The sequence below is a fragment of the Balaenoptera physalus genome (genome assembly GCF_965194825.1).
Source record: "Balaenoptera physalus genome assembly, chromosome: 13".
NCBI classification, from domain to species: Eukaryota; Metazoa; Chordata; class Mammalia; order Artiodactyla; family Balaenopteridae; genus Balaenoptera; species Balaenoptera physalus.
Genome location: NC_138892.1, coordinates 25,629,669 through 25,653,118, shown reverse-complemented (window position 1 = coordinate 25,653,118; position 23,450 = coordinate 25,629,669). Strand labels below are relative to the sequence as shown.

Below are 23,450 nucleotides of genomic sequence, written 5' to 3'. Positions count from 1 at the left end.
TAGAATTCTTCCAGAAATTTTCTTGGAGAAAAGCAGTGGTTCTGAGTTAGACAGTCTTACGTGGGAGAAGATAATTGAATGAATGCTTACCAGCATTTATATCTATCACTGAGTCAGGAAAAACATGTCTAGCCAGAGTTTTAGTAATCCTTTAGGATTTTCCACCAGAGATATGGCTAATTCAGGGAGTGGATTAAATTATAGATGATAATTAGCTCAAAATCTTTGATTCAAGGATGAAAGTGAACAGAGTTCACACTAGAAACAGGAATAGTATGTGTAGTGGTTCTCACATGCTAGTCTGGAGACCAAAAGGCTGAGTCAGAATCACCAATGATGCTTTTTAAATTAAAATACATATTTCTGTCTCCATCCCTGTTGGAGATTCTGATTCAGCAGATCTAGGGCAGGGCTCTGAGATTTCATATTTCAGCAAGTTTTTCCAAGCGATTCTGATCCACATACAGGTTTGGGAATCAGTGACTAGATAGCGACAGTGCTTGAGATCAGATGAGGGGGCTGTGAAAGTGGAAGCCAGACTTTGTTCAAAGGAGAGAAACCATCCCACTTTTGGTTTAGAGTCTGAGTTCCTGATATTAAAAATATATATATGGTAGCTTGAAATAGGCCACGGTGGGAATATTTATTTATTTATAATATTTATTATTTATTTATTTATTTGGCTGCGCCGGGTCTTAGTTGCGGCACGTGGGATCTTCATTGCCGCGTGTGGGGTCTTTGTTGCGGCATTCAGGATCTTTTAGTTGTGGCATGTGGGATCTTTAGTTGCAGCATGCTAACTCTTAGTTGTGGCATGCATGTAGGACCTAGTTCCCTGACCAGGGATCCAACCTGGGTCCCCTGCATTGGGAGTGTGGAGTCTTAACCCTGGACCACCAGGGAAGTCCCCATGGTAGGAATATTTAAACCATAGAAATTGACCAGTGCTACAAATCAGGGCTTTCTCCCCCCTAGAAAGCCAGTGTGCCACGTCCAGTAGGATTATTCTATTTTTAATATGCTTGCCATAGGAAAATCTACTTAGGTTATAGGCTACTAAAGGCACATAAGTGACTTGAAAGATTTCAAGTGAGCTACTCTAGAAGAAGCTTCTCTTATTTATTTATTTAATTTATTTTTTTATACAGCAGGTTCTTATTAGTTATCCATTTTATACATATTAGTGTATATATGTCAATCCCAATCTCCCAGTTCATCCCCCCCCACCCCCACCCCACACACACCCGCCACTTTCCCCCCTTGGTGTCCATACGTTTGTTCTCTACATCTGTGTAGAAGAGACTTCTCTTTTAGAACAAAGAGACAGTATTGCTCCAAGTGTCTCAGTACACAGTGATAGTTATATTTCTCATGTACCTTAACAACCAGTTTGCACCTCCATTCTGCTCTCAGCCCTAGATTCAGCTGGAGAGATTCACGTTGTCTCTTGTGTTTATAGACGTAAAATGCACTGTCCTTAAAAAAAATTTTTTTTTCTGAGTTGTAGAAATAAATTCAGTTTCAATGATCTTCACTAGTCTTAAAAAAAAACAAACAACATCTCTAAAATCCTCAGAAGTAATTTCTTGACTATGAAAATGTGTAGTTGATTGTTTGGGACCACAGTTGACTCTAGTTAAGGTTAAAATAAAGAGAAAGTGAGAACAGAGATGATTTAATTTCTCACAGGAATAAATCTATTGGCTAGTAGATTTGGTTCAGGGCCCTGTTTATTCAGCTTTGGTGAACTTATGGCCATTAACTAAAAGTGTACACATAAGGACCATAGTATTTAGCATGATGTTTGTCAGGAGGAAAAAAATAGCCTAGAACATCCATGGGGCCAATAAGTCCTTGGCTTATTTGGCAGGGAACTAGCTACCTAACTGTGAATAGAGTCCCAAGAATAATGTCACCAATATTTGTTGAATGAATTAATGTGCCCAGGTAAATATTCTATTAAACGTATAGTATATAGATTCTGTGAGGAAGAATAAACATCAATTCATTCCCTTTTCTAGATTATCTCATTAAAGGCAACAAAGGCAATCATCAATTAGAAAGTAGGACAAACTTTGTATTTCAGCTCTTTAAAAGGAAAAAATAAAAACAGCCACCAAGGAAGTATCGAGGGCATCTTTTTAAGGAAGCCTCCCCTTAATTGCCCTCACACCACCCCCAAACTCTCCTTGAGGCACTTCGTGTATCACTTTCATTGCATTTTCCTCATATAATGGGGGACATTAATACTTTTGTGCTTTTGTGAAAGTTAAGTGAGTTACTAAATATACAGCCCTTTGAACAGTGAACAGAAAAGAGTAGGCACTCAATAAATGTCAGCTATTACTATTATATCATTACCATCACCACATTGAAATGATTGAAATGATCTGTTACTATAAATTTCTCCCCATCTAGAATGTAAGATCCTTTAGGGAAGACCTTTTCATCTTTACAGATCTAGTGCTTACTGCAGTGCCTGCCATAGAGGAGATGTTTTTCCAATAAGTGTTTCTTTGGCTAAATTGAGCTATGATTTATAAACTTCTAGTAAACTTTGACCTGCTGTTTCAGGTTTTCAATAGTTGCAACTCCTGAGAAGACATAAACTAGGAAATAAGGGTGAGAAGGGTTTTGATACATCGTCGCTGATAATCCAATAGACAGTAATTGTCCAGGTCTATTTAATATTATGTTTGTGATTATTTCACTGATAGAAATATAAAGTTTATTATTTCCTTGATATACAGTTGTAGGCTCTAGCACTTGGAAATGAGGAACAAACATACAGAAGGAATCTTCTAGGATATATCTTTGTGACTCTTCACATAGATATGGCCACAAGACAATAGCAATATTTCCCGTGCATTCTGTAGAATGCTGGTCCTAAAAGATACTCTGTTAAGAAAAGCATTCTCTGATTAAATTTTGGAGACAGACTTCAGAGCTCTATAGGAGGTTTATCATGAACACTAGCATATTAAAAGCTCTGAGAAATCCCGAAGAATAGAAACCTTTGACTAATTCACCACTTCCTGAATTTGAAGGCTGTAGAAAAATTTCCCCATATCTAGTTCCTATTAACATCTTACGGAGTTAGTGTTCCATGAATCAAACTTTGGAAAATGCTATATCATAGAAACACATTTATCTAGATTTCCATTTTTTCCCTCAATAAATCTCTATGTAATTCATTAAAAAAATCTAAGTCTATGTGCATACAAGCAGATGCAAACTCTGGTTAATTTGGATGCTAAGGGAATAGTGGGATATTCTGTCTGTCTAACTAATTTTTAAAAATTAACTGTAGAGTAAATGCTAACTGCATTTAACCCTTGATGAAAAGTACTCTGCAGCATTCTCAAACTTTAATATAACACAACCACCTGAGAATTTTGGTAAAGCACATGTTTGATTCAGTAGGTCTGGGGTGGGATCAGAGGTTCTGCAACTTCTAATCAGCAACTGGATGATGCCAGTGCAGCTGGTCTTTGGACCACACACTGAGTATCAGGTTACTTTTCTGCCTTGGTAAGCAGAGTAGTGTAAATATAATAAAATTGTTACTTTGAATAACATTGTACATGTTGTTGATGGAGCCATACACTGAGATAGTTTAAATTTTGAGAGATATCCACTTGTTTTCTTGATACTACCTTTCTCATAAAAGTAAAGTGGGACCCAATGGGCAGAAAAGTTTTAGCTCTAGCGATATTTCTATCAGCACTTAGCATGAAATGTGGTGTACTGTAGGTACTTAATAACTGTTAAGTACATTAACCTATTTGTCGTAAACTTTATTATCAGCCTTGGTAATTCTAAAGGTGATATAGAGACACATCTGCTAAGGAGGGAGTTAATGATAAGAAAATATTACTAAATAAAAATGAAAATGTTGCCAAACATTGCCAATCAAACAGTATAGTATGGAAAATACTAGAAAGAGAAAAAAATTGAATGCGCTAATAAGTGGTGGAATTTACCCCTGGCTCAGAAAAGGGAAGGGAAGAACCAGAATAATGTTCTGGAAGAAGGTGCCAGTAAGAAAACCCATGCTAGGGAAGTGGACACAGGCATCTCTGCCCCAAACATATGCTGGAATAGTCATAAAGTGAATGGAGATACGCCTTCCTCAGTCAGCCTACCCAGGATCAAGGGTATGTCTAGAAAAGGAAAAAAGGAAATACAAATCTTCCATACTAACCCATCCACCTCCTACAAATTATGCTAAAAGGACTAAATTGGTACCAGTTATTTTCATAATCCCCCTACTTGGTGCAAGTATTGTGTAAATGTTTTTAACTAGGAGTGATTAGCAATATGAATTATTGGTAGTAGTTTGTAGCTTGAAGTCTTTCAGTACCCCAGATGCAGGGGAATTCTATGATAATTTAAGGGGTTGAGAAACTAATCCAGACAAGTATGTTACAATTGTGTTATAATGTTTTCTTCCTTCCTTCCTCCCTCCCTCCTTTCTTTCTTTCTTTCTTTCTTCCTTCCTTCCTTTCTTTCTTTCTTTCTTTCTTTCTTTCTTTCTTTCTTTCTTTCTTTCTTTCTTTCTTTCTTTCTTCTTTCTTTCTTTTTTTCTTTCCTTCCTTCTTTCTTTCTTTCTTTCCTTCTTTCTTTTAAATATATTAATGTGCTCTTCATGGAGTTTTCATTAAAATAGCTTTGATACCTTTGGTCTTCTGACATTTGGATATTGCCTATAAATATCAATTGGTAGGGTCCAGGTAATTATACTAAAGGTACCTATTGACTGATTATCATCTACTTGTGGATAGTTCAATCCACGCCATCTCACTGACTGAGGCGTCCAAGATGAGGGCACCTCCATCCAACCACCCATCTTCTCTATTTCTCTCATCCTCATACTCCTTTATTGTCCTCCCCTCTTTTTTTGCCTCTATAACCATTCTGAAATTTTTTCAGTTCTTTGAACATGCTATAGTCTTTCTTCCTTCTGTTCCTTTTTAGCACTGGTTGTTCTCTCTGCTGGGAATATTCCTACCCATGTTATGTTGATTCCTATTAAACTTCAGGTCTCCTTAAGTCAAAAAATTAACTCTTGTTCATTGCCCCTCCTATGAGCTGCCCTGTACACTCTCTAAACAATACTGGTCATACTTGTGTGATCTAACACACACACGTATATACCACTAGTTGCCTATATACACACACACACACACATATATATATATACATACATATATACATTTATATGCACACACACACACAAGCTCTTTAAAAAGATTGTGTCTCTCTTGCTCACTGTTATAATTCCCAAGAATTAGCACACAGTAGTGTTCAATAAGAATTTGTTGTACGAAAGAATAAGTTTAAAATGTCCTAATTTTGCTCAAGTCTCTTCACTTTGGAAATCAAACACTATAATATAGAAAATATTGTCTCTATTGACATTTTCACAGGCTAAAAAATAATAAGAAGTTATGTGTTTTGTTAGTTTTAGCTACCTTCTCAAATTTTGCTTATGTTTTTATAGAACTGTAGTTTGGGGACCAAAAACCTATAAAGCGTTTTCGGCACAAGTCCCTAGAAGAGCTATATAAGTAGTGGGGTAACTTTTAAAATAATCTCCTCTTTCATGCTCTTTTTACTCTGAAGCCATGAGCCCTCTAGGATTTAAATAGTTAGAGCTGGCAACCTTTTTATGTTTTGTAAGAATATGAGCAGTAGCTTGAACATAGAACAGTAACAAAACAAAGCAAAACAAAAGGTATTTATCTTGGCTCCAAGTCTGCCAATAAACCTTTCCATTTCTCTTTTTATTGGTAAGACACAGACATTTTTTTTAAAAAGTCACTGTTTTAATCTTTTGTACATTTACTCATCTTACAATTTTGTAAAGCTGCAGAATTTAAAATTTGATTAGTAAAGTAAAATGCAGTGAATAATATGCAATGCTTTCAAATTAATCTGAACATTATATCAGTAAAATACATTGGAAATATATGAAACTTTCCTAATTAAATCACTACAATGGCTCCCAGTACCCTAGGGAATAAATACTAAAATTTTTAGGATAGCATACAAGACTCTCTAAAATCTAGCCCTAATCAATGTTTCAAAGTTTTCTTTCACTATTCTTGTAGCTGTTCTACTTGTTACTCTAATGAAAGTGACCAGCCATTTGCTATACCAGAACAGAGGAGATCCTTGAATGTTAGTTAGTTAGATATTAGAAACTGGGTTTGTTTTAACCAATGTAAGTAAAATTGGGGGGGCCTTCAACTAGACCAGTGTTTCTCAAACTTTAGCTTGCATCAGAAACACCTGGAGGGCTGGGAAAACTCAGATTTCTGGGCTCCACCCAAAGAATTTTTGATTCAGTTGGTCTGGGCTGGAGTCTGAGAATTTGCATTTCTAACACATTTCCCACGTGACGCTGTTGCTGATGGCTCCGCAACCACACTTTGAGAATCACTGGTTTGCTTGTTAACTTCAACTAAAGTTAAAAAAACCAGAAAACCCCACAAACTTCCAGTTACAAGATAAATAAGATTTGGCGTTGAATGTACAACCTGATAACTATAGTTAATACCATACTGTATATGTGAAAATTGCTAAGAGAATAGATCATGAAAGTTCTCATCACAAGGAAAAAAACTGTAACTATGTGAGGTGATAGATGTTAACTAAACTTACTGTGGTGATCATTTCACCATTATACATATACTAAATGATTATGTTGTACACCTTAAACTTATACAGTGCTATATGCCAATTATTTCTCAATAAAACTGGGGGAAAATAAAAAAAAAATACTGCATCTTGTCACTCCTCATTCCAAATCTCTGGCACCTTGGATCCTTCTTAACTTGTTTTGGTGATAAAAGCACTTATCACCTTCTAACATACTATATATTTCACTTATTACTTATATTTATTGTGTGTCTTCTCTTCTAGAATATAAACTCCTTGAGTGCAGGGGTCTTTGTTTTGTTCCTGAACACATCCTAAGCCCTTGGCACATAGTAGGCACTCAATGTATATCCATTGAATGAACGAATGAATGAATGAAGGAATGACTACGTTAGGTACATTGTACAACATACTGTTTCACGTCAGTGCTATATAACAGTATCTTTTTGAAAATGTTGCCTGTTGCTATACAAGACAGTTACAAGTATCTAAGTTACTCAATGACAAATTAATTTCCTTTCCTGTTTTATCTGCTTGTTAGTCCATACATTCCTATTTTTAGACATTTCTACTAGTGGTCTGAGGATGTGGAATACACACATACACATATCTATTTAAATATATCCTGTACAATCGGTGTTAGGGCTGAATATATTCTAGACTGAAACAATTTCATAAGCCGACCCTTCAGTCAGCACATGGAGTTAAGGAAACTACATTTTAGTCCCTAAGGTACTATGGATTTTAAAGAAGTAATTATCTTTGACATAAGGTATTTTTAGTCAATAAAGAGTAGAAACTCTATAGTATTATTTCCCACTGTCTACCTTATAGGACAACAGTTATTATAATACTAGTTTTCATTTCTTGGGGGCTAACTATATGACAGGCAATGCGCTAAACACTCCACATACTTTAGCTTATGTAGTTCTCATTACAACCCTGTTGGGAGAAGGAAATCGAAGTCCAAAGAGCTTCAACAGCTGGCATAGGATTACACAGCCGTAAGGGGCAGGGAAAGCTTCTACTCTAGATCTGTTTGAAACCTATTAAGATTAAAGTCTGAGTATAGCAAGGAGCAGGAGTAAAACAGAATTCTTGGAGAAATATTATGACATAAATCCAAATGTGGGGCTCAAGGTTGAAAGGGAGCTGTTCCACATTCTATCTTCCACAGTCTAAGAGAGAAAGCTTGTAACAAGTAAGACCACTCATATTTCACGTAGATATCTCCTGCCTGAGGTTAAAACTGTATTTTCAAGAGCAATAGAATTTTTCCTTTAAATTAAAAACAAACCCAAGATTTTAAATGATTGTTTCCCATTGTATTGCTCCTTTCCTGTCACTGTTTTTCATCTAGAACATGGAGTCCTTGGCGGGGAAAGGAAGGGCATGATCATTCATCTCCATTAACAGTCTTGAGTGGTTTCTGTTATCTAATAATTTCTGAGTTGACAGACGTGGAAATGCTCATGTAGTTAAATGACTGTTCATCCACACTGGACTTTCACTTAAGCTCTGCATACATCTTTCACAGTCATGTTTCAGGTCATGTCTCATTAATTGAGCAGATCTTTGAAAATTCTACTCTTTTTTTCAAATAAACCTCTTCTTGGAGTTATGCCAACAAAAAAGCAGAACCATTCTGTAACAGTTTAGTATTTGGGGGGAGAGTAGGGAATTATTGTTATGTTCTAAATTCATTTATGATACATTGCTACATTAGAGCAGAGTCAACCAAATTGCATTCACAATGAAACCAAAACCTGTCATCTTTCAGGTGTTCAAATTCACTGCAGAGATGAACACTAGAATGACCCAAGTGCAGATAACCACTCTTTTTTCGTCTATTTGAGTCCATTATTGTCTGTGTCTTACTCATATGTTTGGTCTTAAGATGATCTTAAATATATCTCCCTCTTCATCATTCTTTTTTCTCTTTTATTAGTCATCTTGTTTTCCAAAATGTGGGGTTATAGGAAACAATTTTACTTCAGGGAGAGTGAGAAAGGACATTGTTTTTATGAATATTGTACTGTTTCTACCTAACAGATTGAAAATTCTTACCCCTTATCAATGAAGTTAACTGATGTGTGTGAGTGGATTGTCTGAGAATTTCATGACCTCTCTCCCGTGCGTGAGCAAATGAAGGATGGAGAGTCATCTCTTTTGTACAAATCAACCTTTTTTTTTTCCAGTAACCATTAATTCACTTACATTTGCAAGCATCTGGGGCAGAGAAAGGTCTTCGGAGGTCCCGGTAGAAGCCTGGCTTACATCGTTGGCAATGCTGACCTTCTGTGTTGTGCTGACAGTCATTGCAGACGCCACCACTACGATTCCCTGATGCCTCCCACACATTAATGTCAAAGTGACAGGCATCAGCATGTCCATTGCACTTGCAGGCTGGGAAAAAGAAGCATGGGAGGAAAACAAAGAATTAAAAATAAAATGACAGGTTCTCTAATATTCAGGCAGTTAAAAGTAGGGTAAGCTGATTCCTAATTTTTAAAAATTTAGTTTTTTCACACTCAGAGACATAGAGAACAGACTTGTGGTTGCCAAGGGGGAGGGGAGATGGGGGAGGGATGGAGTGGCAGTTCAGGGTTAGCAGATGCAAACAATTATATATAGAATGGATAAACAACAAGGTCTTACTGTACAGCACAGGGAACTATATTCAATATCCTGTGATAAACCATAATGGAAAATAATATTTTTAAAAGAATGTATATATATGTACATACATCTATATGTATGTATATCTGAATCACTTTGCTGTACAGCAGAAATTAACACAACATTGTAAATCAACTATACTTCCATTAAAAAAAATTTAGTTTTTTGAATAGTATACATTTTCACAGTACAAGATTCAAAACAGTATAAAAACGTTTATACATTAAGAACTCTTTCACCCTGTTTCCTCTGGCCTTCAGTAGCTGCTTTCCTTTCTTCCTTCCTTCCTTCTCTTTCTCCCTTCCTTCCCTCTCTCCTTCCTCTGAGCCTAGAAGGAACCTTCTGGTGGGCAGAGGTTAGTAACTTGGCAGATAGATTGATTTACCTTTCATGAAGTACTATTCCTCAGCTATTGCTGTACTGGTGAGTACAAGGTAGTCTCCTATAGAAGCCTTAATTTTCTTATAGAAGAGGCTTGCAGAGTTTCTTATATAACAATTTCTCAAAGACATTTCTAAGATTATCAGTCAATAGCGCCAAGTGACAAGTCTCTGTGTTCTATATGTATTTAGATATGCAGCTGGTTTCGGTGGAAAGGGCCAGAATGGCACTCTAGGAATTTAGGAGAAATTCTTTAGATTCTCTTGATGAGTGATTTGAATAAGGATCCAGACTTTTTTCTGGAGGTCAACTGCATTTGAAAATGTTTGTGCTATTGTTTTTCATTGTTTCCTTGATGTGTTATGATATTTTGACCAGACTCATAGTCTTTAAAAAGCATATTGGAAGATAATTTAAGATTTATGCTTAGAGGAAATCCTTTACATTTCCTAGAAACTAAAATAAATCAGTTATGATTCCAAATTATGTAAGGGAAGAGACTTCTCACAATTTTACCCACTGTACTTGCCTTTAAATCCTAGTAAAACTGAAGTCTGTGAGTGTAAAGGTTGTTACGGGCATGTGTATTTCTCTGTGCATGTGTATTTCTATTTCATGTATATTTCATTTTGAATTGCAAAGAAAAAAAATGATTCATGTTCCCATATTTTTTACCCTTCTATCTAATTTCCAACCTCAAACCCAAAGTTAGCCATGGCAATGTTAGTCTCATTCTTGATGAACTGGCTTAGTTTTAAATCTAATTTGTCACTACAAGTATCATAAGTGAAAAGAAAGGCATTATGGTATTAACAGAAAAAAGACATTTAATTTGGAGTCTGAAGACTAGGGATCAAGTCCTGACTCTATCATTTACTAACTTTGGCAAGTTACTTAATCTTATTGAGCCTCAGTTTCCTGATCTCTAAAATGGGATTAACACCACCTACTTTATAGGGTTGTTTTGGGAACTGAATTCAAGATAGCTATTTTCATGATTATAATTCAATATCTCAGCTATGATGGTAACTGCACATTCTAATCCTCAGTTGCTCTTGCGTCTAGCCATGTTTTATTATGTCAAAGTCTCAGGGAGGGTGCTTAGGTCCCACATAGTGTCCCAGCAAATGGGCAACACATTCTTGGCAAAATAGTATATCGGTGATTTTGCAAGCAGTAATTGTTTCCAAATGGCTGAAGTTACAGTGGGCAGTGATATGGTCTATGTTTGATATGGGCTACTACTTTATATTGTGTTTCTAGAGACAACAAGGAGTCCATAGATGTTTACTTTACAAAGAAGGCTTTGAGTCTGTGTGTTTGGTACTTACTTCTGCACTCTTTTGGAGACCCTGTTTTGCCATCAGCTGCCTCCCAGGGGCGGTCATTGTATAAAGGTGCACAATGTTGGCAGTGGGTGCCTGCTGTGTTGTGCTTACACATACACTTTCCATGGACCTGCAAACAAAAATAAGTAAGCGCTATGAGCACAAACAATGCTAGGAAAGAACACTCTTCCCACAACCTCATCTCATTGGTTGGCTTTAGCCATATGACATTCATTCATTTTTGTGAAGAAGTTGGTCATCAAGATGAAAGATCCTTTCTTTAGTTTGTCTTGTTGTTAATTCATATCCTTGGCTGTAGGATATGTGAACCTAATGAGCAATTCTGAGATTACTGGCTAGGCATTTACTTAAATTTTTTTTGTTTTGTTTTTTGTATTTTGTTTTTGTTTTTTTAATTATTTATTTATTTTTGGCTGCGTTGGGTCTTCGTTGCGGTGCGCGGGCTTCTCATTGCAGTGGCTTCTCTTGTTGCGGAGCACGGGCTCTAGGTGCACGGGCTTCAGTAGTTGTGGCACGCGGGCTCAGTAGCTGTGGCTCGCAGGCTCTAGAGCTCAGGCTCAGTAGTTGTGGTGCATGGGCTTAGTTGCTCCGTGGCATGTGGGATCTTCCCAGTCCAAGGCTCAAACCCGTGTCCCCTGCATTGGCAGGCAGATTCTTAACCACTGCACCACCAGGGAAGCCCTACTTAAATTTTTAATACCTTTAAATTATTTTATTCTTTACACAAAAGTAATACATCTTCAATATAGAAAACTTAGAAATCTGTAATCCCATCACAAAGTGACATCATTATCAATATTTGAAGCATATATTTGAGGTACTTTAAAAATAAAATTATATTTAATAAGGTTTTTAAAAACACAATTATATTTAAAACTTCTTTTTTGGATTGAGATCATCATTTCATGTCATTAAATATTCTTGTACAACACACATTTTAATGGCTCCCTTGTATGATGTAAAATTTATTTGACCAATCCCCTATTTTTGGTCATTTAGGCTTTAAAATATTTTTACATACTATATTTTAATTCTATAATGAATATCCTTGTAGCTAAGAATTTGTGTACATCTTTATTAGGACTGTGTTTTCTAGAGGTAAAATTGAACAGTCAACATTTGTATATTTTTAAGGCTTTGAACACATTTTGTCATAATGACTGGGCATTTTCTTTTAATCCCACAATTCAGAGTAGTTGAGGGTTTTTAAAATAGTATTTTTCACAGGGAGGAATACTTTAGTGGAATTATCTGGGATCTGAGAGTTTTATGAGAATTTTAATATTTTTTGTATTATCTCACCAATAATTTCTTTTTTAAAAATTTTATTTATTTATTTATTTGGCTGCATTGGGTCTTCATTGCTGCACACGGGCTTTCTCTAGTTGCGGCGAGTGGGGGCTACTCTTCATTGTGGTGCTCAGGCTTCTCATTGCAGTGGCCTCTCTTGTTGCGGAGCACGGGCTCTAGGCATGCGGGCTTCAGTAGTTGTGGCTCACGGGCTCAGTAGTTGTGGCTCACAGGCTCTAGAGCGCAGGCTCAGTAGTTGTGGTGCATAGGCTTAATTGCTCTGCGGCATGTGGGATCCTCCCAGACCAGGGATAGAACCCGTGTCCCCTGCATTGGCAGGCGGATTCTTAACCACTGCACCACCAGGGAAGTCCCCACACATTCACAGATTTCCCCTAGCCTCCTAGCACCACAGCTTGGTTAATTTTGTTTCCTCTTCCTGGAAACTCTCTTCCCTCTTCCCTTCTGCCTGTCAGAAATACTGCCCAACTTCAAGAACCATCTCAAAACCCAATCCCTCTCATAAAGTCCTAAATAATTTCTAAAAATTAATATTTGGGATCATCTGGAATACTTCCTAATAACTAAGTATTGCCCTGAATTCCAGTAGCAAAATGCATTTATTGACACATGATGTCATGACTGTACAAATGAACGTTTTGTAAAGCAGCTCAGAATGGGATTCCCAAATTTGGATCTATGAGGTATTGTTGTTGTTTTCTTGAGAAACAGTATAAGAGGTAAATCAGCATAAAGGTAATAAATTATATCAACCAGTCAACAATTATTTAATGAATATCTACAAGAGAGAGTTGCTATGTTAGGCAATGTTTGGTACACAAAGCATTACAAAACATGATTTCTGTCTTTAAGCAAAGTATAATGTAGCTGGAGAAAAAAAAATTTACATAGAAAAAAATTACAGATAAACAAGACAATAAATAAATACCTAAGAAACAAAATGATGTTGGAATTCAAAAGATGCAGAAATCACCATAGATTAGCAGTTGTTTATGACAGGGACTGGGTTTTGAGATGGTTCTTGAAGTTGGGCAGTATTTCTGACAGGAACACGGGAAGAGACTTTCCAGGAAGAAGAAACAAAATTAACCAAGCTGTGGTGCCAGGAGGCTAGGGAAAATCTGTGAACAAAGTTTATTTTAATACATCCAAAATATTCTGACTGTGATGATAAAGGAACTACTAAAAACAACATGTACTTAGAGTGGCCAGAAACAAAATGAATCTTAGAGTTCAACAAATGTGGAAATAACCAAAACCAGTACATTGATGTACTACTGCTGGACCTAATTTAACACTTGAGTAAGTTGTGTTATCTTATCCAGGATCCCCTTTCTCTTTTCATTTCCTTGGTATATATGTCTTTGGTTCTACCGGTAGAGGCACTCTGAAAATAGCATATGCATTATCCAAGTGCGTTACATGACTACTGTAGACCTTTATGCACACATAAAGTTCAAGTGCAGGATTTATTCAGGGCTTGGAGGAGCACAGGCTACTTGTAAATGAATCACATGAGGACTAAGAGTTATAATCTGGGAAATTTCATAAATAATAATTTTGGTGGCCATCTTGCTAAATTTAATTTCTGTGTATTGTAAAGTAAGGTTTTTGTGCTTAATGAAAATTAATTATAGCTGTCCTTTTCATTCTTAGGGATTAGCCAGGATATAGATTTTTTAAATGGTAGAATTGACTCAGAGTACAATGTTGTTGCAAAAACTTTTGTTGATTTTCTTTATAGAAACCCAGCTAATATTATAGATTCAACTTATTGGTTTTGCTCTTGGAATGCCCAAGTGTAAGGTGAGTTATAGTTACCTATTTTCTTGGGCTTCTCTTTGTGACTATGCCTGCTAGGAGCTGTTTATACATAAAGTCCCATGGAGTTGTAATAGTTTACTATACATCACTATTCACATGTCCAGGCAAGAGCTAAAGACAAATTTGCACTTAAATTTGCAGATCTGCAGGAATTCAATTTCTACTGCTCTTTAAGAATGAAGTCTTTTCATCCTAGCTCCTGGATATCTAATTTTTCATATATTCTGGTAGAAATGCTCCAGTCCAACTGCTTTTTATTAAATATTTTAAATTCAACATTCCTTATCATAATGAAAAAAATAGAAATTCTATCAAATAACTTCTGCATGGTAAGATTCTTTTTTAATTGAAATATAGTTGATTTACAATGTTGTGTTAATTTCTACTGTACAGCAAAGTGATTCAATTATGTGCATATATATATATTCTTTTTCATATTTTCCATTATGGTTTATCACAGGATATTGAATATAGTTCACTGTGCTATACAGTAGACCTTGTTTATCCATTCTATATCTAATAGTTTGCATCTGCTAACCCCAAACTCCAACTTCTTCCCTCTTCAACCCCCCTCCCCCTTGCTAATCACAAGTCTGTTCTCTATGTCTGTGAGTCTGTTTCTGTTTCACAGATAAGTTCATTTGTGTCATATTCTAGATTTGCATGGTAAGATTCTTTAAAGGCTCTCAGTAAAAGATGGATGATTCTTTGTTTACTTGTACTAGATCCTGATTTCAAACAAAATGGAGTCTTTTGAAAAAATAAATAAGAAAAATCTTCCAAAGTTGAGGAATTTAGTGAAGCGAAGGCATACTTATATAGCTGGCACAAGTTAGTAGCATAATGAAGATTAGCAGAAAAAGCAGTTTTGTAACTGTCTAAATTCTATAATAACCTGTGAAAAAATAAAAAACAAACCACTACATACAAAACACCCAGGATACAAATATTTGATAGAATTAGAGTCAAAATTCCTAGAATAAACCATACCTAATTCATCATTGCTGTTAAGGAGATTATATGGAATACTATCTGAGGAGGGCATTTGAAACAATGTTAAGAAGTCCAAAGTAAATATAGTAGAGACCAAGGTCAATAATTGCTATCTGTATAAAACTCTAAGTGCGGTCCCTGAGGTTGTGTCTTGAAGAGTACATAGGATTTTCCTTAGGGAGCAAAGACAAGAAGATAACCCCAAAGGAATATTCTGAATAGTCAGTAAGTAAACCAGAGGACATGTGTTGAATAAGTAGGTTCTATCTAGACCACGGAATACATTAAATAGCTTAAGAATGATGAATTTATCCTGTAATACTGAAGATCCATTGAAGATTTTTGAGTAAGGAAGTGATTGAAAGTGATATTAAATATACTTTATTTTCTTCTCTTTTAAAAGATTTCCTTTTATCTCCTATCTTGTCTGTTATGTTGTTTCTTCCCCCTCCTTTATTATTTCTTTTCCAAAATTTTTTACCCCAGCTTATACCTTCCAACAGCCAATGGCAGTCAAATGTATTTTCTGATAATGTTTAGAATTTTAAAAGGTTGTTAATTTTTATTTTATTGCTTTTTTGTATCCTTCCTACTTTTAAAACACCATTTATTCAATACTATATAAACATAGATGCTGCAAATTATTGCTACTTTTCTTTAGAGGAATTAAACTATCATTATAAGTCAGTTTATCTGGTTTGGTCTTGGAATGCCCAAGGCCTATATGTAATTTCACCTAACTCATAGCTTAGTCCTGGCCCACAAATTCCAGGCCTCAGGAGGCCACAGACATTTAGGGAAACCTCATCAAACATTCACATGTATCACAAGATAATGTGGACAGGTCAGTTCCCTCTGGAGTAAGGATTTCAGAGCATTCCCTCATTCCTGCATGCCAAGGATTGGGATGAACCTCCCAGGGTCTGAAAGATGCCAGCCCAGCAAATATTTCTGCACACAGAAAAATTCAAGGAGCTGTCATTTTGAGAATTACCAAAAATAGCTGTAAATCATTACCTAGACCATCTGAAACAAGAAATCCTTCCTCAGCAATACAACTGTTACAGTTCAAGCTTGAAAGATCACCCACTATTTGATGCTCGTGAAAAATGTGCAAGTAAAACTAGGTCTTCATTGAAAAAAAAAAACAAAACAGAAAAAGGAAAATTTAGTAACAAGTTAAACATAGCTCTTATTTGGTACACAAACATAAGCTAGATAAAGAGCAGGAAAATGGGATTATGTATTTAAGGCTTAGTTGAAGAAGAGTGGTGTCTGGCTTTATAATTGGAAAATGAGAAATCTATTTCAACAAAAAATCTACAACTCCTAATTATCTAAGAGGAATACCTTGGCATTTTGGATATTCTATGAATTTCATAAACTCCTCTGCTATACTAAGAGTATGTTTCTCTGTTGATGTCAAAAGTTTTCCTACCTATATCTGAAACCAAGCAAGACCCTGTGGGACTCCTGGGCATGAAAGCCTTTCTGTGTCCCCCGTTTTTTGTTTGCAGGGAATAGCCTTCAGCCTCCATGACCTTCCCTGAGTTCCAAAGGGCAGGTCCGAACAGTTGCTAATCAAGGAATGGACGGTATGCAAAGATAAGGGAGGAGCAGCCAAGAAACAGTAGTGCAGCCTTGGGGCAGGGTCCTGCTTCTGCCCCAAGGGACACACATAACAATACCTTTAAGCTCTTTACAGAACTAAAATTCCCAACAAATGGAAGATGTTAGCATTCTTCATTCCAGAGAAGCTTATCAAGAGACTACCTGGGCCAGATTAAAGGAACCAGAGAAGCTCATTAGGAGACCACCTGTGGTCAGATTAAAGGAGTGCAGGCCCTGCACACACCCTGACCCTTATCAACAATTCCGCCCTTGAACCATTGCTATAAAACTCCTCACCAAATCCTCCCAGGTTGGGACACACACTTTTGAGAGGCACGAGCCCGCTGTGTCCCTCTTTGCCTGGCAAAGCAATAAAGCTGTTCTTTTCTACTTCACCCAAAACTCTGTCTCCAAGATTTGATTCAGCACCAGTGCACAGAGGCCAAGTTTTCAGCCTCATGTCTAATAGTATTTATTTGTTACTAATATTAACCTACTTGCAAGTCATTTTTAGCATATTTATCTTACAGGGAGGGAATCATACAAACTTTGAACCAGTAATTTAAGGAATTACTGGAACAGCTTGCTCATTAACACCTGTGCACTTTGACAAATATTATATATTAGAGGCAAATAGACATAGAAGAGAAAATACCACTCCTTCATAAGGCTATATAAGTAAGAATCTAGGTGGGGGCAAAATGAGGAAACGATTTTTTCAAATCCGTCATTGGAAGATACACATCTTGCTTAGAAAAGCTGCTTTTTTAAAATTATTTTTTTAAATTTATTTATTTTTGTCTCTGTTGGGTCTTCGTTGCTGCGTGCGAGCTTTTTCTAGTTGTGGCGAGCAGGGGCTACTCTTTGTTGAGGTGTGAAGACTTCTCATTGCGGTGGCTTCTCTTGTTGCGGAGCACGGGCTCTAGGCACGCGGGCTTCAGTAGTTGTGGCTCGCGGGTTCTAGAGTGCAGGCTCAGTAGTTGTGGCACACAGGCTTAGGTGTTCTGCAGTATGTGGGATCTTCCCGGACCAGGGCTCGAACCCGTGTCCCCTGCATTGGCAGGCAGATTCTTAACCACTGTGCCACCAGGGAAGCCCAAAAAGCTGCTTTTTAATTGTTCTCTTTGGGGCAGAAGGCCTTCTAGAAGTCAACAAACATAGAGTTGAGGAAATTGGCCATGGCAGGAGGTTGTGAGAATCTGGTTGTTTGCCATGTCAAGCATATGGGTAGGACAATCACTTATCAAGATGTTGTAGAATATTTAAACATTAGATGGAAGATTGGCTTTGATGACTTGTAAGGTCCTTCTAGTCTTAAGGTTCTATGATTCTAAGCCCTGCTACTCTGTATTGTGAATACTGCCTGGTTGTAGGCAACTACCCATAATCCTTTCTGAGCTACCAGATAAGACTTAAATGTCATATGGCTGGGTCCTGTTGGCATCTCTCCAGTGCAGCATGTTTCCAAATGATGTGAAAGTCAAACAAGGGAGAGCTAGGAGAATATCTCTTCTTTTTTGCAGGCACTACCTGATGTGGCACAAATGAAAAATAAATGTTAATAGTCTCTGAAGATTGATTTGCATTTGTCAATAATGACTATACCTAAACTAAATTGTATTCTTTCCGATTTTTCTTCTACTGTTTTCCTCCTTCTGAACTGCATTTTCCCCATTGCTTGTGACTAAAGTAATTGTAGGCTGTCATTCTAGCACCTGCCTTCCAAATAAAGGTATATTTCATCATCTAGTGATGCTCACCAGACATTCACCATAATGGAATTACCAAAGCGAATAATCAACCTGGTTAAAGCTTTGAAGGACTCAAATTAACTGAATTGCTTTGTGAATGTCTGATAAAATTTACTTCCCAACTGCTTTCCAAGAAAGAAAGGACCAACTATTGTTCATGTCCTACTAAACTTTATAATGAAAGTTAGTGGAAAAAAAGATTTTACAGCTAAATATTCAGAAATTCCTGAATTTCATCAATTGACTAATTTCCTTGAGCTCTTGTGTCATTATTGTTTACATATACATGATTTTATTTTCATTCTTTGAATTCCAATGGGAAATGAATATTCTTTCATACCATCATTGGAACTTTAAAAAATGTTTGTGAAAAAAGGATACAAACAGTGCCTATTCTATGAACCTAAGAAAAATGCCCACTTAAAGGCAGCTGTGGCAATTCACGGACCTGCATTTAGCTATGACAAATGATTTAGAAAGTGGAACAATGCTTTGTAGCACCTTAAGACAAAATGTAAAGGCAAAAAACTGATTTAATTTCTGAAGAGATAGTATGTCCCTTTTAGAGAAAAGGATTAACTTCTAAAAGAATGAACTTCTTATGCATGAAAAGAGATGAATTCTAATAATGGGCTAGCCTGTTAGAACCTGCTCCTCTTAAGCAGGGAAAAACAGGCACAACAATGCTACAGCATAAACCTTTGAATAGAAAGCATTGTGAGGAAAACATGTCTTTTCATTAACAAATAAAATATTCCTCTACCCCTATTAAAGGTTTGCATGTTTTAATTTCACAGAAGAAGTGGGAGTTCTATGGTGAATATGAAGCATAATAATTGAGTTTGGTAAAAGGGGGCTTGAAACATACTGTCAGAATGGGATAAAATAGGCTGAAGCCCGAGTATTCCAAACCCTTGCCCAATAATATGTATAGCAGAATGTAAGAAGTTGAAAAGCTCTACAATCTATTCCTTGGTCTACACTTTAACACTAGAGAAAACGGGTCTTGTAAGAAAGCATGGGCAAAAAAATAAAGAGGTATAGAGCAGAAACAATTATGAGTAAAGAATGGAAATCAGCCACGAGAGGCTTCCCCGTCAGCCTGTTGCCTGAAATTCTTCCTATTGGGACTCATTCCTTTAGCTTCTGAATGGTGCTTTAGGCTCAAGAGCTCCCTACAAAAATGTACTTAAGCTCAGGAGGCATAAATCCTTAAATTATTAGCAACAAACATATCAGCAGGAATTATAACCATCTGTTTTCAATCCTAAAACTGTACTCAGAGTTGCTTAAAGGAGGAAGTAGTTTCCTGGTGGAAGGAAAGGGAATGTCTAAAGGGGAGAGGGAAGGAGCCAAAGACAAACTGTGCCTACTTCACTATTTTGCCAAGAACCTTGCTCTGGCTGACAAACCTGGAAAAAAAACAAAAACAAAAACCATGCATGGAGCCAATACAAATTTCATAGGAAAACTGCATGTAAGTACACTGTATGGTAATCGTGTTTATATACCTCTCTCCACTAGATTGTAAATTCTTGCAGGGAAGAAACTGTGGCTTAAATTTCTTTGAATCCCCAGTACCTGGCATATAATAGGTTTTCAATCAATATGTGTTAATTTTTTTTTTTTTATTCAGCCAATGTATATTCAAAGGAGCATTGAGAACCTTAGTTATTGAGTTTAGTTCCACTTTAAAAACTTCCCAAGAAAGCAGGGTGCTAATTAATCATTTGAAGTGGGAATAGGATACTTTTGTTTGTCACAGAGCAGGATTTTGGGCAGAGTAGGATTGAAAGACATTCAGCTTTGTCCAGAGTGCTTCTGGTCAAGGAATATTGGTAAATATGATGTTACATAGGGTGGTCGTCTATAGTTGCTATGGGAGAACTACTGTAGGCCCAAGGAACATGGATTAGTCAGGGAGGGAAATGGGAACAATAAAGATGAAGAAGAAGAAGAAGATGATGATGATGATAAATAATAACAATAATAGTAGTAGTTAATATTGATTAGCACTTACTATGTACCAGGCAGTGTTCTAGGCATTGTATAAATATTAATTCATTGGATTTACACAAGAGTAAGGTAGGTATAATTATTGCTTGCATTTCATAAATGAGGAAACTGAAGCCCAAAGAGTTTAAGTAATTTGCCCAAGGTCACAAAGCCAGTAAGTGGTGGAGCTATTTGAATTCTAGCAGTCTGACTCCAGAGCCACCAACTTAACCCTTAAACTATACTATTCTAAAGACCCTGGGGAGTAGGATCTTTGAGGGATCTACTTTGGCCAGATCTCTTCAGTGTGTTACTTAAATAATATTGGTATGTTTCAGACCAGTTTGTCCTTGAAGAGCTCCTTGGGACAAAGGCTGGTTTGGACTCAAAGTGAGCCATTTCAAGGGTATTAAGTTCTTGAATGGATTATTTGTCCTGTTCCTCTGGGAGAAACCTAGCAGTTTTCAAGATGGGTGAATATAGGAAGATTGGCCCCCATTTCCCATACCTGGCATGAATAAGTTCAGGGCATGTACTGGTAGAGAATACTTTTAGATTCTCATTGGTTTATTGTAAAATCTGTCTGTACACTGAAAATTCTGATGCCTCCTAGGGGTATTTCTGGGCCACTGCAAGTGTTAACAACTCTTAACTTATCAGAAACTCCCCTGAATAAATTTGCAGATGGAGATAACAGGAACGTAAATGAATTCTAATTAAAGATTTGCTCTTTGTGAATAGCCTTCCTTTTGTTATGGGCTCTCCCTATTAGATATGATTTGGTAGGGACAGATAGTAATATTATGTAGTGCGATGGCTTTTAAACAGTTAGTTTTAATTTATAAAGAATGGTAAGTGAGAACACTGTGCATAGCCTAATGATTCAGGTCAATTTTTAGATTCAGGTTGCTGGCTTATTTCCATTTTTTCACGTACAAAACTTTGTATGCCCCAAAGCTTTTATTTATATATCTAAATGGCAGTTTTTCTGTGCCACTGTGCATGCTATTTATCATATGAAATCAGGAGTTGAAGTAGTATTCAGAAGCATGAATCCACACACACAAAATTTCCAAATGCTACTAAATCTGTGTACTCCAAATTGTGGACATTAATTTTAAGATTTCGTAAAGATGTGTTTCAGCAGACCTCTGTTTTGAAGTATTACAGCTAGAACTAAAAACTAAAACCAAGTTTTGTGGTTTATCTTTCAACATACATCATGGCACTTTCTGTGAAATTAGATGATTGGTCAAAACCAAAAACAAAACAAAGCAAAAACAAACTTTCCAAACCAACTTCCCTGCAGAAAGGAAGGCAGAAACTGCTCCAGGACAGAGAAAAACATTTTGGGCTTTCCAAATAAATTTCAAAACACTTTTGAGTTAAAAAATATTTTTAATAACGTAACCTTATTTAAAAGCCACATGAAAGAAGGTTTTAAAATATTCCCATTGTTTTAAAATATACTATTAGCTCAACAATGGTTTTAAAGTGAGCACTTTAGTTTAAATTTTGGGTTCTTCAGTAAATTTTAGGTAGGATTCTCTCTTACCCTTCAGAGTGATGATTTCCTAGAATAAAGAAAATCTCTCTCTCTTTGTGAGTCCAGGTATAGGGACTACTTTTATTTATAACAATGGGCTTAAAAGTTTCAAATGTAGCAAGTTTTGGGAAACCACATTATCAACATTATCAGAATACTTTTCTTTGCATATTTCCCTAATTAACAAATAATGTTCTTTTTGTTTGGTAAAATTCAGATAAACTTTGAAATGCTGCCCCCCCCCAACCCCACGCCAAAAAAAAAAAAAGACTAAGTGTTCTGGCTAGCATACTTTTGTGGGTTATCTCTGCCTTTTTTTTTTTTTTTTTTTTGTAACTGAAGCATAGTTGATTTACAATGTTGTGTTAGTTTCAGGTGTACAGCAAAGTGATTCAGTTTTTTGTTTGTTTGTTTGTTTAACATCTTTATTGGAGTATAATTGCCTTACAATGGTGTGTTAGTTTCTGCTTTATAACAAAGTGAATCAGCTATACATATACATATATACATATACATATGTATACATATGTATACGTATACATATGTATACATATACATATGTATACATATGTATACGTATACATATGTATACATATGTATACATATACATATGTATACATATGTATACATATGTATATATGTATACATATATAGGGATACATATATCCCCATATCCCCTCCCTCTTGCGCCTCCCTCCCACCCTCCCTATCCCACCCCTCTAGGTGGTCACAAAGCGTGGAGCTGATCTCCCTGTGCTATGCGGCTGCTTCCCACTAGCTATCTGTTTTACATTTGGTGGTGTATATATGTCCATGCCACTCTCTCACTTTGTCCCAGCTTACCCTTCCCCTTCCCCGTGTCCTCAAGTCCATTCTCTACGTCTGCGTCTTTATTCCTGTCCTGTCCCTAGGTTCTTCAGAACCTTTTTTTTTTTTAGATTCCATATATATGTGTTAGCATACGGTATTTGTTTTTCTCTTTCTGACTTACTGCACTCTGTATGACAGACTCTAGGTCCATCCACCTCACTACAAATAACTCAATTTTGTTTCTTTTTATGGCTGAGTAATATTCCATTGTATATATGTGCCACATCTTCTTCATCCATTCATCTGTCAATGGACACTTAGGTTGCTTCCATGTCCTGGCTATTGTAAATAGAGCTGCAATGAACATTGTGGTACATGACTCTTTTTGAATTATGGTTTTCTCAGGGTATATGCCCAGTAGTGGGATCGCTGGGTCGTATGGTAGTTCTATTTTTAGTTTTTTAAGGAACCTCCATACTGTTCTCATAGTGGCTGTATCAATTTACATTCCCAGCAACAGTGCAAGAGGGTTCCCTT

The 23,450-nt window shown here is 36.5% G+C and overlaps 1 protein-coding gene across 2 annotated transcripts in view; it reads right to left on the bottom strand.

Annotated features, from left to right (window-relative positions):
* NTN4 (netrin 4) overlaps nt 1-23,450 on the bottom strand; it is a 109,909-nt gene that overhangs the window by 31,935 nt on the left and 54,524 nt on the right. For both annotated transcript variants that reach the window (XM_082419421.1, XM_082419422.1), the window contains exons 4-5: nt 11,055-11,181; nt 8,881-9,069 (exon numbers count right to left, since the gene is read on the bottom strand). In XM_082419421.1, the coding sequence (XP_082275547.1) occupies nt 8,881-9,069; nt 11,055-11,181 (316 nt within the window). The remainder of the gene's footprint in view (nt 1-8,880; nt 9,070-11,054; nt 11,182-23,450) is intronic.